The following is a 19,633-nucleotide window of genomic DNA, read 5'->3' as shown; positions in this document are numbered from 1 at the left end:
ACACAGAAGCGCCACTTCACCGTATCAAGAGAACAGGCATTAAGTTACATTCAGCTGATGTTGCAAGATTGGAAGCACACAGCATAGACAAATATTTCAGAATGCTTGCTTTATGCTTATAAATAGTATGACTTAGGTAGTAATGTTCATGAAAATAGTTAATTATTAGGATGCAAAAATCCCTAGTGTAACTTTTGTATCCCAAACATTTGCAGCATTTTTGCCAGGGCACAAGAACCAGTAAAGAAACAGATCAGTTGTGGCAGTGAAACGGCTGTGATATAACCCTAAACTCGTTCCATAAAAGTTAGCCCAGGCATCATAGTGGAACCGTACATCTAGTGTGTTCATTTGTGAAGCGTCTGTCACCTTCCCAAACAAAAGATATGGGGATGAGGTCCAGACCTTTTCACTCAACAGCAACGTATTTGGTCAAAAAAAAAATACATTTTCTTTCTCATTATGGATTTTGTGATAGGAGTAAAAATCCAGAAGCCCAAACGCCTTACGCCAAACCAGTTTTGTAAAGCCATAAACCAAATGGAAAGATGTCCTGATTGAAAACACAGTTGTAAAGGAAAACACGGCAGAAATATTGGTTTCAACAAACAAGTATTTCATGAAAGAACTTTATCTGAGGACAATTCATAGAGGGTTACTAATAAAATCCCTTTGAAATCAAATGGTCAGTGGATTCAAAAGCTGGAGAAAGTGTAGTCTCTGTTAGATGCATGTAACTGATGCACGCCAGCTTTCATCAACACTGCATACTATGCTTGGGGATGGGTTTTTCTCCCAATTTTGCAATGCAAATAGGAATGCACATCCCAATCTGAAATTTGGGGATGCACAAATGTATTGCCCACATTTTAGTAGTTGTGTGCAATGGGTTTCTGAATCGGAATGACTCTTTTCCCTAAGACTGCAACTCCGTGAGCCCCTGCCAAAGGAAGTGAGGCAGGTGGCTACCAGGAGGAGGGCCTTCTCTGCTGTGGCACCCTGGCTGTGGAATGAGCTCCCTGAGGAGGTTCGCTTGGCGCCTACACGACACTCTTTCAGACGCCAGGGGAAGACCTTTTTATTCTCTCAACATTTTAACAGTCTACAAATTTAATTTTAACTTTGCTGTTTTAACTTTGTGTTTTAAATTTGTATTTCTGCACTGCTGCTGATTTATCCTGGTTGTGCTTTTATATTGAATTTTATATCATGTGATTATACTGTTTATTCTATACTTTGATCGGTTTTAATTTTTGTGAACCGCCCAGGGAGCTTCGACTATTGAGCAGTACAAAAATGAAATAAATAAATAAATCGACGCTACAGCAGTCCCTTATTCTCCCCTGTAATATGTAGGGCCGCTCATCAACTTATGTAGCGGTGTCATCACACTGGGAGTTTTTTCACCCTCTCAAGTTGCAGCCAATAAAGTGGAACAGGGAAATACCATTCTGTATCTTGCTGTTTCACATTGTGGCCCTGTTCAGACAACATGCTAAACCGTGCTGCTTAACCACAAAATGGTTAATGGAATGCATTAAGGTTAATGCATTCATAGAATCATAGAATCACAGAATAGCAGAGTTGGAAGGGGCCTACAAGGCCATCGAGTCCAACCCCCTGCTCAATGCAGGAATCCACCCTAAAGCATCCCTGACAGATGGTTGTCCAGCTGCCTCTTGAAGGCCTCTAGTGTGGGAGAGCCCACAACCTCCCTAGGTAACTGATTCCACCGTCGCACTGCTCTAACAGTCAGGAAGTTTGTAGCGCAGAGCGGTAAAGCAGCAGTTTCTGCAGCTGAAACTCTCCCCACGGCCTGAGTTCGATCCCAGCGGAAGCTGGTTTCAGGCAGCCGGCTCTGGTCAACTCAGCCTTCCATACTCCCGAGGTCAGTAAAATGAGTACCCAGTTAGCTGGGGGAAAAGGTAATAACGGCCGGGGAAGGCAACGGCAAACCACCCCGCTATAAGGCCTGCCAAGAAAACATCAGTGAAAGCTGGCGTCCCTCCAAGAGTCAGTAATGACTCAGTGCTTGCATGAGAGGTTCCTTTCCTTTCCTTCCAGCTGGAATCCGGCTTCCTTTAACTTGAGCCCGTTATTCCGTGTCCTGCACTCTGGGAGGATCGAGAAGAGATCCTGGCCCTCCTCTGTGTGACAACCTTTTAAGTATTTGAAGAGTGCTCTCATGTCTCCCCTCAATCTTCTCTTCTCCAGGCTAAACATGCCCACTTCTTTCAGGCACAAGAATTCCATTAACCATTGTCTGAACGGGGGCCACAGAGCAACCTCTTTACATTAGAGAGGGGGAAGTGAGACACGGGGCCGAGGTTTCCAGTGGTAGTCTTGAGTTTGCCTCACTCCTTCAATTAGCAAACTCAGGCAGTGAGTGCTGACAGAAATGGAGCCCAAATGAGGAAGCACAAGAAACAAGAGGTAGGTACCAGGATGCTCAGGGGAACGCCAAAGTTTGCAGAAGTACAAATAAAGTTTAACACACACACACAGCCTCAATAACTACAGAATGTTATGTGTCAGTTGGAAAAGAAAAACTGATCATCGGGGCTGGAGGGTTGAGAATCTAAATCTAATCCTGTCTAGACGTCTTCTAAGTCCCGCAGGGACTGCGCCATGGTGCTGGATCAGTGATACGATGCAACAGCCGACTCACAGCTACCGCGAGGCGGTAAAAAAGTTGGGAACTAGTTTGCTCTAATGGGGCAAAATTGAGGTGGGGTATGTGCTCTCATACGGAGAGCACCCCCATTTCACCGCATTCCAGCAAACTGTCAAGGAATGCAGCAGACCTCTATTTTTATAAACTGGAGAAGCACAGCTGGGTATCAGCAAAGTTAAGGATAAACGCTCCCTCCACATTTGTGCACGTCCTGCCTTCAGATCCTGCCCTGGATCACTTGGGATTTTTTTGCTTCTTCTCGGAACAGTGGGCATAAGGGGTGGGGGGGATTCAGATTCAGTCTCCATCATCTCCAGGTTAGGAAAGGAAAAAACCCTGCCTGAAAACCTGGGGAACCAATGCAAGTCAGTTACCAACAATAGAATCATAGAATAGCAGAGTTGTAAGGGGCCTACAAGGCCATCGAGTCCAACTCCCTGCTCAATGCAGGAATCCACCCTAAAACATCTCTGACAGATGGCTGTCCAGCTGCCTCTTGAAGGCCTCTAGTGTGGGAGAGCCCACAACCTCCCTAGGTAACTGATTCCATTGTCGCACTGTTCTAACAGTCAGGAAGTTTTTCTTGACGTTCAGCTGGAATCTGGCTTCCTGTGACTTGAGCCTGATGGTTTGACTCAGTGGGCCTGTTTGCCTGCTACAACAAGCCACCAGGAGTTAATTCTCTTGCAGATGCTCCCTGCCACTCACCAGCCACCATTTTACATATGCAAGTCACAGCGGGGGCACCCCGTGGCTTGTCGTGTCATGGGAACCTGGCAAGGCTGGGTTGGTGGCATGGTTAAAAAGTGCCTCTGGGTGAGTCCCTGCTGTGACTTGCAGATGCAAAATGGCAGCCAGTGTGCAGCACGGAGTTCCCGTGGATGAATTAACCCGTGGTGGCTTGCTGTGGTATGCAGACCAGGTCGTGTCATGGGAACCTGGCAAGGCTGGGTTGGTGGCATGGTTAAAAAGTGCCTCTGGGTGAGTCCCTGCTGTAACTTGCAGATGCAAAATGGCAGCCAGTGTGCAGCACGGAGTTCCCGTGGATGAATTAACCCGTGGTGGCTTGCTGTGGTATGCAGACCAGGTCAGTATAAAGCAATTTCCTACGTTCCTCAAGTCTGTTGATCCATCAGTTAACTATAGCACTGATGATGTACAAATAGTACAGGTGTCCTTTTAAGATACAGAAGTAACTGTGAGCAGGTTGAGAGGAGGGCAACCAGGATGATCAGGGGTCTGGAAACAAAGCCCTATGAGGAGAGACTGAAAGAACTGGGCCTGTTTAGCCTGGAGAAGAGAAGATTAAGGGGAGACAGGATAGCACTCTTCAAATATTTAAAAGGTTGTCACACAGAGGAGGGCCAGGATCTCTTCTCGATCCTCCCAGAGTGCAGGACACGAAATAACGGGCTCAAGTTACAGGAAGCCAGATTCCAGCTGGACGTCAGGAAAAACTTCTTGACTATTAGAGCAGTACGACAATGGAACCAGTGACCTAGGGAAGTTGTGGGCTCTCCCACAATGGAGGCATTCAAGAGACAGTCGGACAGCCATCTCAGGGATGCTTTAGGGTGGATTCCTGCATGGAGCAGGGGGTGGGACTCGATGGCCTTGTAGGCCCCTTCAACTCTGCTATTCTATGATTCTAACTTACCATTTCATTAACAAAACAAAACAAAAAACTCCTCACTTCTACAAAGAAAAAACATCTATAATATTTTTTTTTACTTATAATCATGCACCTGAGCCTAAATGGCTTCAAAAGAACAAATGAGTGTGCCATTTGATTTCGTCCCTGCTGAAGACTTAACTAAAGCTTTAGCTTCTGTTTCTCTTAAGTATCTGAAGGCAGATTGCTCAGTGGTGTAAATAGTGCTATGCTACCATCACTGTTCTCATTTGAATGCAGACAATCTGGCCCATGACAATGTCCTGATGACCTGAATTATGGACTCTCCCCCCTGCCCCCCCCCCCACCCGGCCACTTCTAGCAAAATATTGTAAAGTTCAACTTACTGAAAAGGTCTGCGTCATTATTTTTAAATCAAACATCCAGCAACCTTTCCCAACTTTGGGTGCCCAGATGTTGCTGGACTCCAACTACCATCATGCCTAAATATTGGCCATGTTGGTTGGCGATGATGGAAGCTGTAGTCCAACAACATCTGGGAACTCAGAGTTAGGAAAAGGTTGACCTAGAGCTTTGGATGGCAACTGATTTTCCCAGAGGGCCACTTTGAAAAGCCAGTGCGAGTTTGGTGGTCCAATATCCCAGGCCCCAGCCTTAATCTGTGTTGGAGCACACAACATCCCCTGATGTCGATGAGCCTGACTTTAGAATAAGCTCACAGAAAGTCTCCAGAATAAAGTGATTCATGGCGTTCTAAAGTGTCAGATCTCCATAGTATATTTAGAGGCACTCTTGCTGGAAACAGCGATATTTCTGTATATGCCAAGTTCATAAGCAAATAGACAGCTAATATGCCATCTGTGCTATTTCTAGCGTTAAAAGATGTGACAGGCTGACAGGCAACCATGCTGTGAGTTGCCTTGATCCAGTCTTTCAATGCACCAGCAGGGAGAAACTGTATTTACCCTTTACGAATGATGCATCTCATTGCCATTTGCAATTTAAAGTATTTGGTGGGTGCATGCTACTGGGATTTGCATTTGGTATTCTCGGTGTTCGCACCAGCCTCAGTTATGGTATCCTTTAAATGATGGTTGGCCTCTTCCTTTATTCTTAAGGACAGTGATCTATGAGTAGGGTGACCATATGAAAAAGAGGATAGGGCGCCTGTATCTTTTAACAGGTACATAGAAAAGGGCATTTCAGCAGGTGTCATTTGTATGCATGCAGCACCTGGTGAAATTCCCTCTTCATCACAACTGTTAAAGCTGCAGGAATCTTGCCTCTTTAGCTAGAGTGACCAGATACAAAAGAGGGCAGGGCTCCTGCAGCTTTAACTGTTTCGATGAAGAGGGCATTTCATCATGTGCTGCCTGCATACAAGTGACAGCCGCTGAAATTCCCTTTTCTATGCAACTGTTAAAAGATACAGAAGCTCTGTCCTCCTTTTCATATGGTCACCCTAAGCATATCGCCCCAGGCGTCGCACAACGTACATATGTGTGTATTTACAGGATACATACGTATTGCCTGTGAAACGAGAGCGCGAGAGAGATGTGCACTCCCATGGTTTCTTACAATATGGCAACCTGAGTGAAATTGCAGGCAAACATTTGACTATATCCAGAATAACATTTGGTAGGGCCTTTGTCAGGGGAGGGGCAGATGAAATTCCCCAACGGTCCACCCCTCGCTTGAAGTGAAGGCCAGCAATTTTATTTAGCACAAGCTGTTAATGCCATTGTTGAGAAACATTGTTCTCAACTGGATTACACAGTCTAAAGCGTTCATTGATTCATCCTTTTGATACAGTGCTTGCTGCATACAGAGAATGTTATTAATGATGCCCTGCTCAGCACTTCCCCTACCAGGAAATATGCAATAAATGAGCTTTGTGGAGCATATTGTTCCGACAGGGAAATTGAGGCTGAACACTTCAAGCCAAAATCCCCAAGACTCTACTTCTCAATATACACTTCAAACTCCATAGTCCTGCATTTATATTAAATGGGCTGATTTTCATGGAAATTCAGGAGCAGAACCAACTGAAATATTTTTACCTGTTTCTAAAGAGATGCTTGCTTTTTTTGTAATTATTATTCTAAAGAAACAGAGTTTGGGTGTTTCCAAGAGAAATTGCCCTCCCTCATTCATGGAGTTCTATAGGGTGTCCAGACAACATCTTCCTCTTGGAACCATCCTCTATTTCCCCCTGCTCCTTCCATCTTTTTTCTTACCTGAAAAAATATATGTTAAGGGAAAAGATGGAACAGGTTGCACAATGCCATTTTGGCTGGCAGAGCTAGAGGATCAAATAAGACTTTGATTGAACTGACTGTATTGATAGGACAGGACATATTTTGCAGCCAAGTGGTGCAGAATTCTTATTTCTGGTTGGACTGTCACCACTTGGGAGATGGGATGTCTTTTTCATTTTCTGCCTCAGGCGCCAAAATAATTTCTTTTTACCCAGCCCATGTCATTTCATCGGACTCATTTGGGATCCTAGCTTCTTTGTTTTATTAAGCAACCATGGAAATTCCATGGGAAAATGGAAGAGGAGACTTGCGCAGCACCCTGTTTTTCAAACTTCCTGGCCAGGTTCACACAACACACTAACCCACCATAGGTTATCTTGTTGTCTGAATGCAGCAAGTTTTCCACAGGGTGGGTTACCGTGTTGTCTGAACGTAGGTGTTTTCCACAGGGTGGCTTTTTAACCATGCAGCCACCTTCAGAACCCATGGCTTGTTGTTGGGTTGTTCAGAATGCTTAAGAAGTCATTTGTTGTTGTTTATGCGTTCAGTCGTTTCCGACTCTTCGTACTGCATGATTAACAAGCAATCCTGCAGAAAATGTGCTGCGTGCAGACAACACGAGAATACGCCCTGCAGAAAACGCGCTGCATTCAGACAACACGATAACCTACAGTTCAACAACAACCCACATGCAGTGGGTTAGCAAGTTGTGTGAACCCAGCCCCTACCGTCGGGGAACCTTTCCCATGCTGAGTCATTTGCCAAGGAACTGCTACATATCTTGTATGGACCCCAAGTGCATTGTAGAAGATTCTGGAGCATATCCCAGGCAGCGTAAGCGATTCGTGGAGGGCGTTGGCAAGGCCTGCCTGACCCTGAAGTTGACCCAACTGAATGGAGTGCACAGCCTAGGACACACCCAATACTCTCCTGCAGCTGCATCTAGCAGGAGATGACGGGGAGCTCTTTTCTTCAGGAAATATTTATCTGTTGTAATTGACTGAAAAGCATCTGAGCAATTGCCGAGGATCTCTTTGGATCTCTTTGAGGGGTGAAGCAACCTCCAAGCTGCTTAGTCGTTTTCCGCTACCTCACTAGCAATCTCCATTCACTTCAGTGGTGAACACCTAAATCCTCTAGGAAGCTTTCAAAGCTCCAAACGTTTAAGCGGGCTGAACATTTGGGTTGAAAGACAAAGAGAAGGACCAATGGCCAAGCCAGGATTAGAACCTATGACACAACCATTCTCCAGCCCAGCCGTTCCCCTCCCGATTCAATTCATATATGAAGTAGGGCACCCCCAGGACATTTCAGATGATCCCTGACACGGGTTTGGTATGAGACTGGAGGCAGAGAGTCACCAGAGGATTTGGAAATATGCACAAAGGGTGACGGTACTCCCTGTCTCGCTCAGTGCCAAGGAAGGAACTGCTTGGTGTTGGGTTGCACTACATAGGAGCCCGGAAGTCACACCTGGGCGCTGGTGCCACCCCCACTTCGGAGCGAGGCTTTGGAGATCTCGGTGCTGACGGTGGAGAGCGGGAAGCTCTCGTACTTGTCCTTCTCGCTGCTGCAACTGCAGCGATACAGCAAGGCCTTGACCTCCTTTTGAAAATTGCTGTTGAGGAACCCGTAAATGATGGGGTTGATGCACGTGGACACCATGGCTGCCAGGTGGCACAGGGAGAAGATGAAGTTGTGGTAGCACACAGAGATCTTCTCATGGTCCCAGTCATAGAGAGCATTGAAGACAGTGAGGGGAAACCAGCAAGCAGCGAAAGCCACCACAATGCACGCCAACATGACATTGACCTTCCTGTGGCTGGTGGCCCGGGAGCCATCCTTGGCCCGCTCCACCATGTCCTTGCGGCGCTGGAGGCGCAGGAAGATGCGGAAATAGCAGGCCATGATGAGGAGCAGGGGCAGGCAGTACTGGAAGAGCAAGAGGAAGGTGGTGTAGGCCAGGCGATGATGGTCCGACGGCCAATGCTCGATGCAGGCCAGGTGGTTGGCGAAGGGGTCAAAGGGAAGGCTCAGGTTTTGGAAGGGCTCATTGGTCAGGATGGTGAAGGAGAGGAAGGGCAGGGAAACGAAGCAAGCTGTTACCCAGGTCAGGGCTACCGCCAGGTAGGCGTGGTTGGCTGCCGGCTTCCACCCTGTTGGGTTGATGATGAGCTGGTGCCTCTCCAGGGCGATCCAGGCCAGGGAGAAGATGGAGACGGTGACAGAAACGCACTGGACAAAGGGGCTGGCCTTGCAGAGCACTTCGCCCAAGATCCAGTGGTCCATCAGGGTGTAAATGACCGTGACGGGCATGCAGACGAGGGACATGAGGATGTCGGAGCAGGAGAGGTTGGCGATGAAGATGTTGGTGACGTTCCGCATCTCCTTCTGCTGGACGATGACGCACACCAGGCAAAGGTTGCCAATCAGCCCCACGGCAATGACGGCACTGTACGCCACAATCAGGAAGGTGCCGTTCCCCACGGAGTCGCTGCAGGACATTGCGTTTTCTTCCAGCAGGCTCAGCTGCTCTGAGAAGTTCAGGTAGAGGAGGTTCATCAGCTGATCCATGGCGCTTTCCCGCCCCACAGCCTTAGGGATGGAAGGATTGTTCCTCTCTGGAGCTGGCTGCAAACAATGGCAACGGCCGTGCCTCCCTACTGTGCTCACCCAGGAATTATCCTATGCCAAAGAAGAAGACATTGACTGTGTTCAGACGATACGATAGTCAACAGTGGGGTAATAATCAACTCAACATTTATCCAGGGGATACTCCCCACACAACATGATAGTAATCAACTGTGGTGTGGCTTAGGATCAGCGTTGAGTTGACAATTAGTCCACGCTGAGCTGACTCACTCATCCCCCCTTTCCCCACCTCAGTACTCCCACAAGTATCCCATCAGCCATTGCTGCCGAAAATCTATCTGACAATTGGACTAGAGCGGCAGCCACCGCTTTGATCACTCTTGCCTTGCGACTCTGTGGCCGATGAAATAACCAATGGTGCCCTCCATACAACATAATAACCAATGATGGTTCAAATAGCCAATTCTGCACAGCGTTGGTTATTTTGGCCAAATAACCAACCATTGGTTAAAAATCTCATTCCACACAACACAATAACCCATGGTGGATTAAATAACCAACCGTCGACAGTTGGGTTATCGTGTTGTCTGAACCCAGTCATCAAGTGAGGGGAGGAATTTATTTATTTTCTAAATTTGTATCCTGGCTTTCTTCCATGGAACTCTGAGGGAAATGGGAACAGAAACAGGGCCATTGCACCAGCCCTACAGAAAGACTACTTCCATTTCCCCCCTCTTCCCTCCTCATCCAGTTTTTCTTGTGTATCGTGCCTTTTTAGATCATAAGTCTGCGAGCAAGGACCATCTGATTTTATTGATTGTGTGTACGTCACTCTGGGAGCCTTTTTGGCTGAGTAGCGGGATAAAAATACTTTAAATGTAATAAATAAATAATAAATAAACTCAAGGTATTATACGTGGTGTGTACATGGCGTTCCCAGGCAGTCTCTATTCCAGACAGGGGCCAGGCTCAAATTTGGATTACTTTGCTTCCTTCCCATATATTTTAGTCTTAAGCTTCTATGATCCTACCTTATCCTAGAAGCCTGGGGTCAGAAACAACTGGTTCAATGAAAATAGCAAAAAAAAAAAAAATACCATTCAGTATTTTGAAATTTCACTCCCCCGTGATTGACATTTACACAGGGGGTACGATTTTAAGAGTAAGTCCACTACCTGCAATGAAGCAGAGTTCCCATTAATTTCCATGGGACTCTCCCAGTGACCTTTGTCTACGTGGTATTCCCTGCACCCTGCCAAACAATTCTTCGCCCTGCCCCTTTGCACAAAAAAGGCATAGTTGTTACTCCAGATCTCTTTCTTGTAAGATCCAGGAATATGCAGTTTCTCCCCACATTTTTCCAGCACGCAATGTGCAATATTTTGTCACTGGGAAAATGCAGCTACTTCTCCCATCTGCCTTTATCCAGCCTATCAACTGTGATAATGTAGCCTTGCCAATAAAGTCCACAAAAGTTACTTGCTCACATTTTTTTTACAAGCCCTTTTCATAACCATTTGCACCACATCAAAATCATGCAAAAAAAAAAAAAAAAGAGAGAACCTACACTTATGAAGGCATTCCTACTGGATCACCTGGAGGCAATTCTTACTCACCACAGGCGAGTAACTATTTATAAGCCTGTGATAGCAACTGTTGTGTAGAATATGGTTGCACAAATATCATTAGCACCTGTTAGCTAGTGCTGAATGTCAGTAGCAATGAGCAAACAAGGCACCTCCAGTTTTTATGTCTCTGGCATGATATGAAGTCTTTAAAAAAACAAAACATTTCATTCCTTACTTCCTTCAAGGCTGAGATCTTGGCCCATCATTCCAATGCAAGATGCTCAAATTGTAAAAGGGAAAGAAATACAAGCAAGGCTGCATTGGATGCATCGATGCCGTACCATTTCATGGACTTCTTGCTTAATTTTTTTTTAAAAAAAAATGTTCATTTTTGGGAGGTTGCGTGTGCCCCCACCCCTTCCCTGCACTGCAGTGCACAACTCGCCCCCTTTTAGAAAAAGGGCTGCAAAGGGTTATTCCCCACCACCACCATCTTTTTCCATTAAATTCCTAAACCTTCATCTCATTGCAAGAAGGGACAGATAAATGCAAAGTGCACTTTTCTTTCGGCGCATTTAAGCTGGACACTGAAGTGCTGGCTAACCCCTGGGACCATCATCCGCCGTGCCTGCTGCCCGCCACTGCCCAGACAGCTACTACTGTGGTAGATCTCTGGATCGCTTGAGAGGGGGCACAGGAATTTTCTAGGCCCAGGTGGGGATTCCTCCACCCTGCCCAGCTTTGGAGGCTGAACTCGGCAGGGGACACTGAGGTCGGCAGGGGACACTGGGCACCTCCAAACGGAACGACAGGGCACGTGGTGGCCATTACATAAGTTAGACTCATGTCACCACAGGGTCAAGAGTGAGGGGGGTACCAGGGCAGTAACCCTGCAGGCTGATGAATGGGGCAGCTTGGAAATACCTGAGGTGCACTCAAGCACACCCACCCCACCACACCCACCCCTCACTCACCTGAGACGCTGAACTAGTTCAGAGCATCATGGTGTCAGCCTCTCTCTCTCTCTCTCTCTCAGTCCTCTTCCTCCCAGATGGATGGGTTGATGCTGAGATGCTGCATGGCCTCCTGGCGCACGTGAATGCGTCTACCAGCTCTGACTTCCTCTTCTTCCTCCTCCTCCTCCTCCTGCTATTTCTCCCCTTCTCTGCTACAGATGGAGGGCTTCACGTTGCAGGGAAGGGGGGAGCAGAGAGAGAGAGAGACAGACAGACAGAGACAGGCATCCAGCGGAAAGGCTGCCTTAAGAAGGCATAGGAACAACGCCCCCCCCCCCCCGCCCCTCCATACACACTCCGCACCGCCCCCCAAGACACACACACACACACACACACACACACACACACACACACCAAACTCCACCCCTGGGAGGAGCCTGCCTGGTTTGCAGGCGGAGGAGATGCTCCTTCCACGTGGGTCCCACTCCCACGTACCCACCCCCGCGCGCCCCTGCCCAAGCTCGCGATGTGAGGCTAGGATGAGAAAGGCGGGGGAGGGGGTGCTGCATGCGGGGGCGGGAAGCCCCCAGATCCGGCGCTGGGATCAAACCAGCTGCCCCGCGCGGAGACAGAGATCTGGGCAGAGAGGAGCGTTGACCAAGGGGGAGACGGCGGGCAACGAGGAGCGTTGACCACATGGGCTCCCCAGGGCCACCCAGAGGAATCTGGGGGGTCGGGGTCAATGGGATTTCCCCCCGGGGGGGGGGGGGTTTCACACAAACAACATGACTATCTTTTGGAAAATATATATAATTGGGGGGACGGACGATTGTCCCACCCACCCCACTGTATGGGAGCTCGGGGCCCCCTTTGCCCCCCCTCCCGGGCACACCCAGTTGCTACCATGGTGGGAAGAATAAGAATGCAAACATCCAGGGCCGGGGCCAGACTATTTTGCGCCCTAGGCAAGGTGAGCTACTTTCACCACCACTACCCCCCAAAAATGCCAACTTTGATTTTTAAGAACATATGTTTCCTGGAAAAAATAAGAAGCACAAAACTTGAAACTGCTAAATTGATTTTAAAGTGCAAGAAATACGTCATGCCAATTATAGCAAACAAATGGGAAAGGAATGCATTATTTAATAGGAATATCACCTCCAAATCATCCCCCCCAACTCACACACGCGTGCACATACACACTCGGCATCACTCACTCCAAACAAACACACGCATGAACACATGCATTCACTCAAAGACACCGTGTACCCCATTCACCCATACATTCTCCCTCTCTCTCTTCCGGGCGCGTTCCAGAAGTCCGGAAGTGGAGCAGCCCCACCCCCACCCCAGCGTCCCTGGCTTCGCTTCAGCTGGGTGGGCGCGGGGCGCCATCTCGCCTGCCCAGGCCCAGCTGAATCCTCGGGCCGGCCCAGCTCACAGCCAACGCGCGTGAGTGCTGCGCTGTGCCCAGCGCCCCTCTTAACTTGGCGCTCTAGGCGGCCGCCTGAGTTGCCTCTATGGTAGCACCGGCCCTGCAAACATCACACTCCCAGGTGGAAGACAAGAGACCTTCTTGGCACACATGCAGGCTTCGCGGGGAGGGGAGGGGAGGGGAGAGGGGGCAGCCAGGCTACTCCATTGCAGTATGGGTGTGAAATGACATTATATTGGAGCCCTGGTGGGGGTGGGAAGCAATCAGGTTATGGGGCCTTCCCACCCTATCCCTCCTTGCTAGAGATTGGAGGTGCCTTCAGTACGCACACCCAACCTTGCAGCGAGCATCTGCCTGTCCAGACTCTTAGCCTTGCCTTCCTTAACCTGGTGCCCTCCAGCAGTGTGTGAGAGAGCCGCTAGAAGGGCTCACACGGTTCTGGGCTGCTTTAGAAGAAGCGTTGTATCCAAGACGCGTGAAGTCCTTGCTCCTCTCTACTCGGCACTAGTGAGACCACACCTGGAGTGTTGTGCACGATTCTGGGCACCACATTCCAGAAGGACCCGGACAGGTTAGAACAGGTTCGGAAGAGGGCAACAAAGAGGATGCAGGGACCTGAGGACAGGCAGAAGGATGTTCAGTCTGGAGAAAAGAAGACCGAGGGGAGACATGTCAGCAGTGTTCAGGTGCATAAAAGTTTGCCACAGGGAGGAGGGTCAAGAACTATTTTCCAGGGTCACAGAAATTAGGATCCGAAATCATGGGTATAAGTTACAGCTACCTCGATTCTGATTAAATATAAGGGGGGGGGGATCCTGATGGCAAGATATAGACAACAGTGAAACAGTCGACCTACGGAGGCTGTGGGTTCTCCATCTCTGTAGTTTTTTAAGAGAGCACCTCTCATGGATGGTTTAATTGGTTTTCCTGCACATTGCAGACAGCTGGACTAGATGATCCTTGTGGTCCCTTCTAACTCCACAATTCTATCATTCCCATCATCACCACTGGTCCAGCACATCTGGAGCACACTAAGGCGGAGAAGGCTGCCTTAACCAGCTTCTGGCACCTTGCCAAAGGCTGTGAATGAAGGAAGATGTGGTCCAACATCTCTTGGGAATCTCTAAGAGTGCTGCTTGCCCGCTTGCAAGCTGCAGCAGTAGTCATTGCAACAGGGACATCTCATGGGACCAGGGGACCTCCAAAGAACATCCATCTATCCCCCCCCCCTCCCATGCAGACCCAGTGTCTGCATCCTCACCTAGCATTCAGGGCAGCTTACAATATAGTTGAATAAAATAAAATAAAATAAAATAAATTGAAACGTATCAAAACTGGCCAGGTTGCAAATGGATAAAAGAGCCTTAAAAATAAGAGGTTGTTTCACCACATCTTTCCAACTGGTCCAAAGAAACAGAAGGTAAGATGAGAGGGAGCCATATATGCATAACTTAATTGTGACAACAATATTGTTAGGTAAGTCGGTATTACTAACCTCATATTGCAGAGGGTGGAGTGGAACTGAGTCATATTATAATCATTATTAAATTGTATCATGCCCTTCAGTAAGTTCCCTGGATGGCATACAAAATCATAAAATGCCATTAAAATACAACAAACCATTTTAAGGACAGAACGTGCCATATAGCAGCAGCAAACATCTGAAAACAGCATTGTATTATTATTATTATTATTATTATTATTATTATTATTATTAATTTATTTATATAGCACCATCAATGTACATGGTGCTGTACAGAGTAAAACAGTAAATAGCAAGACCCTGCCGCATAGGCTTACATTCTAATAAACCTTTATTTTATTTTATTTACTTTATTCTAATAAACCTTTATTGAAACCTTTAGCAGATATTAAATGGCCTGGGAAAATACAAATTAGGTGCCAGGTGATCGTCCTTGGGGAAGAGTATTCCACAATTGTGGTGCCACCACTGAAAAGGCCCTTCCATCAGTAACTATCACCTGCACCTCAGATCAGTGGAGGGTGGTGGCTCCGATTTTGGTGGGACTGTAAATCTATTCTGGGTTTCAGTCAGAACTGGCCAGGACTGTAAGGGAGTTATCCAAGGTGATGAACACTAATCCCAAAATAGGTCCAGCACCTTGGATAGCTCCTTTGGAAGTCTGCCTGAAATGGATTCACAGCATGGATTCACAGCCCCACCAAAATCAGAACCACTAGCCTCCACTGCCTCAGATGGTAGAGGCACCTAGAAAAAGAGCCCCAGAAGATAGTGTCACCTGGGTAGGCACGTCGGGAGACAGGACCACGGTATCTGAAGGACTGGCTTAGCCGTGAAGGGCTTTAAAGACTAAAACCAACACTCTGAAGTGGCTGGAAAGGACCGAGAGCCATTGCAAGTAACAAACATCACAGCTTTAGATAGTCAATCGTGGAATTTTCCCAAAAGGTGCTTTGAAAGAGGGATTGCAGGTTCTGGTGTGTACATTCACTCCATTTCCCCCTCTCGAAAACAGGTTTTGCAGAGTTAATGATAACAATTCAAAAACCTGCAAACACTGTTTCACCAGAAATGACAATTCAACAACCGAAACATGTAGTCATATCCATTCTCAAGCCATTTGCAACTTCCTCAAAAACTATGGTCTGTTTCCAGAGGAGGCTGGTGGCTCTGATGTCAGTGGGGCAGTGAATCCACTCCGGTTTCAGTCAGAACGCTAAAGGAGCTATCAGACTCTCTGCCCCACTGACATCGGAGCCACCAGTCCACTGTATGTTTCCTGCCTAAAGACACCTTGTGTCACATTTAGGATATTGTTTTGGAAAACTGATATAAGCCAGGGATTTCAGACCTCACCAAGCAAAAATCTTGGGTTTACCAATAGCCATGAAACTGCAGCCTGTCCTAGCTCTCAGAAGAGTGTACTTGCATGACAAACAGGTTTCTAAGCACCTGTTTGTCATCCAGATGTGCACTAAAGAAAATTGTAGCCATACACGGAAAGGTGGCAATCAGTGAAGCCATCATGTCACACTAGGCCGCAGGCAAAACTGAGTAGGGTGGCCACTTGTGAATCGCCAAAAAGAGGACAATTTGTGCATATGTTTTGTATATACTAATGTATAGTTGCAAAATTAGAACTCGTATGTAAGTATATGGCAATGTAAGGTTTATTATTTGAGAACCACCAGACCAATTTTGCTCATTTTTCTTTTAAACTGAAGCTTGAGAAGGACAGACGTGCAGAAAATTTAAAAAGTTCAAAGAAGTTCGAAGGTTGAGCTTTAACAGCCAAACAGGATGTTTCCATACCATGACCAGGGGGCTGAGGTGGTCAGGGAACTACAGTTCCCATAGAGTTCCATGCCATGCAAGCACACAGGGAGAAGAACACAAAGACGAGGACAGAGGGAGGGCCTTGGGCTCTTGAAGTGGCCATTTTAGTGGCAGAGAAGACGATGGAGGTGGCAGCAAACGCTCTGAGGTGGTGGAGGAGACAGAAAAGAAGCAGCCCCAGGATAAGCTGGGTTTTAAAATGTGGGGGAGGAGGTAGGCTTGAGGCCTGAGGGGAAGAAGTGAATGTCATTCAGGGGTGAGTCAAGGAGGGCCTTCAGTTGCACCGAGGGCAAGTAACCTCCATACAACTCCTGGAGGGCTGACATAGTGGGAGTGAAAGAACAGTACACTTCACCCTCAGACATTTTATTTATTTATTTATTTATTTATTACATTTTTATACCGCCCAATAGCCGAAGCTCTCTGGGCGGTTCACAAAAATTAAAATCATCATAAAACAACCAACAAGTTAAAAATACAAATACAAAATACAATATAAAAAGCACAACCAGGATAAAACCACGCAGCAGAATTGATATAAGGTTAAAATACAGAGTTAAAACAGTATAATTTAAATTTAAGTTAAAATTAAGTGTTAAAATACTGAGTGAATAAAAAGGTCTTCAGCTGGCGACGAAAGGAGTACAGTGTAGGCGCCAGGCGGACCTCTCTGGGGAGCTCATTCCACAACCGGGGTGCCACAGCGGAGAAAGCCCTCCTCCTAGTAGCCACCTGCCTCACTTCCTTTGGCAGGGGCTCACGGAGAAGGGCCCCTGTAGATGATCTTAAGGTCCGGGTAGGTACATATGGGAGGAGGCGTTCCTTCAAATAACCTGGCCCCAAACCGTTTAGGGCTTTAAATGTCAATACCAGCACTTTGAATCGGGCCCGGACCTGGACTGGCAGCCAATGAAGTTGTAAAAGGACTGGCGTAATGTGATCTCGCCAGCCAGTCCCTGTTAGTAAACGGGCTGCCCTGTTTTGTACCAGCTGAAGCTTCCGGACCGTTTTCAAAGGCAGCCCCACGTATAACGCATTGCAGTAATCCAAACGAGAGATTATCAGAGCATGGATCACTGTAGCTAGGCTATGAGCTTTAAACTAGTAATGACTAGAGTTTAAATAGAAGTACAACACATCCAGCAATTAATATCGAACTGAAACCGGGATACTTTCTTTTGGGATTTATGGATGAGCAGATGAAAAAGAATCATGGGACTATCGTATTTCATAGAATCATAGAATCATAGAATAGCAGAGTTGGAAGGGGCCTACAAGGCCATCGAGTCCAACCCCCTGCTCAATGCAGGAATCCACCCTAAAGCATCCCTGACAGATGGTTGTCCAGCTGCCTCTTGAATGCCTCTAGTGTGGGAGAGCCCACAACCTCCCTAGGTAGCTGATTCCACTGTCGCACTGCTCTAACAGTCAGGAAGTTTTTCCTGATGTCCAGCCGGAATCTGGCTTCCTTTAACTTGAGCCCGTTATTCTGTGTCCTGCACTCTGGGAGAATCGAGAAGAGATCCTGGCCCTCCTCTGTGTGACAACCTTTTAAGTATTTGAAGAGTGCTATCATGTCTCCCCTCAATCTTCTCTTCTCCAGGCTAAACATGCCCAGTTCTTTCAGTCTCTCTTCATAGGGCTTTGTTTCTAGACCTCTGATCATCCTCGTTGCCCTCTTCTGAACACGCTCCAGCTTGTCTGCGTCCTTCTTGAATTGTGGAGCCCAGAACTGGACGCAATACTCTAGATGAGGCCTAACCAGGGCCGAATAGAGAGGAACCAGTACCTCACGTGATTTGGAAGCTATACTTCTATTAATGCAGCCCAAAATAGCATTTGCCTTTCTTGCAGCCATATCGCACTGTTGGCTCATATTCAGCTTGTGATCTACAACAATTCCAAGATCTTTCTCATTTGTAGTATTGCTGAGCCAAGTGTCCCCCATCTTGTAACTGTGCATTTGGTTTCTATTCCCTAAATGTAGAACTTGGCATTTATCCCTATTAAATTTCATTCTGTTGTTTTCAGCCCAGCACTCCAGCCTATCAAGATCACTTTGAAGTTTGTTTCTGTCTTCCAGGGTATTAGCTATCCCACCCAATTTGGTGTCATCTGCAAATTTGATCAGCGTTCCCTGCACCTCCTCGTCCAAATCATTAATAAAAATGTTGAAGAGCACTGGGCCCAGGACTGAGCCCTGCGGCACCCCACTCGTTGCCTCTCCCCAGTTTGAGAAGGTTCCATTGATAAGTACTCTTTGAGTCCGATTCTGTAGCCAACTGTGGATCCACCTAATAGTTGTTCCATCTAGCCCACTTTTAGCTAGTTTGTTAATCAGAATGTCATGTGGTACTTTGTCAAAAGCTTTGCTGAAGTCAAGATATATGACATCCACAGCATTCCCACAGTCCACAAGGGAGGTTATCCTATCAAAAAATGAGATCAAATTAGTCTGACAGGATTTGTTCCTGACAAATCCATGTTGGCTTCTAGTAATCACTGCATTGATTTCAAGGTGTTTACAGATTGACTTCTTTATAATCTGCTCCAGAATTTTCCCAGGGATGGATGTCAGGCTGACTGGTCTGTAGTTCCCAGGTTCCTCCTTTTTGCCCTTTTTGAAGATAGGGACAACGTTAGCCCTCCTCCAGTCGTCCGGCACCTCACCCGTCTTCCATGATTTTGCAAAGATAATAGACAAAGGTTCTGAGAGTTCTTCCGCTAGCTCCTTCATTACTCTTGGATGCAGTTCATCGGGCCCTGGGGATTTGAACTCATTCAAGGAAATTAGGTGTTCTTTGACCATTTGTTTATCAATCTCAAACTGCAATCCTGCCCCCTCAACTTCTGCTTCACTTTTTCCAGGGGGGTCATAGATCCGCTTTTGGGAGAAGACCAAGGCAAAGTAGGAATTGAGCACTTCAGCCTTTTGTTTGTCGTCTGTTATCAATTTGCCATCCTCATTAAGCAGTTGAACCACCATTTCTTTCCTCTGTCTTTTACTACTCACGTATCTGAAGAAAGCCTTTTTATTGCTTTTAGCATCCCTCGCTAATCTCAGCTCATTCACAGCTTTAGCCTTCCTGACGCCATTTCGGCACTTCTGCGCCACTTGTCTGTACTCTTCTGTTGTAGCCTGGCCTTCCTTCCACTTCCTATATGTATCCCTTTTTGTTTTCAGTTCATCAATAAGCT

General features: G+C 47.0%; 1 protein-coding gene across 1 annotated transcript; it reads right to left on the bottom strand.

Moving 5' to 3' along the window:
- Positions 1-7,892: 7,892 nt before the first annotated feature.
- LOC134407385 (neuropeptide Y receptor type 1-like) lies at positions 7,893-9,139 on the bottom strand. The gene has a single exon (XM_063139126.1). It carries the CDS (start codon positions 9,137-9,139, stop codon positions 8,033-8,035), a length of 1,107 nt encoding a protein of 368 aa, XP_062995196.1. The 3' UTR covers positions 7,893-8,032.
- Between the last annotated feature and the right edge of the window lie 10,494 nt (positions 9,140-19,633).

The sequence above is a fragment of the Elgaria multicarinata genome, chromosome 12, assembly GCF_023053635.1.
Source record: "Elgaria multicarinata webbii isolate HBS135686 ecotype San Diego chromosome 12, rElgMul1.1.pri, whole genome shotgun sequence".
Classification (NCBI taxonomy): Eukaryota; Metazoa; Chordata; class Lepidosauria; order Squamata; family Anguidae; genus Elgaria; species Elgaria multicarinata.
The sequence above is the reverse complement of the archived record's forward strand: the minus strand, read 5'-3'. Positions and strand labels throughout refer to the sequence as shown.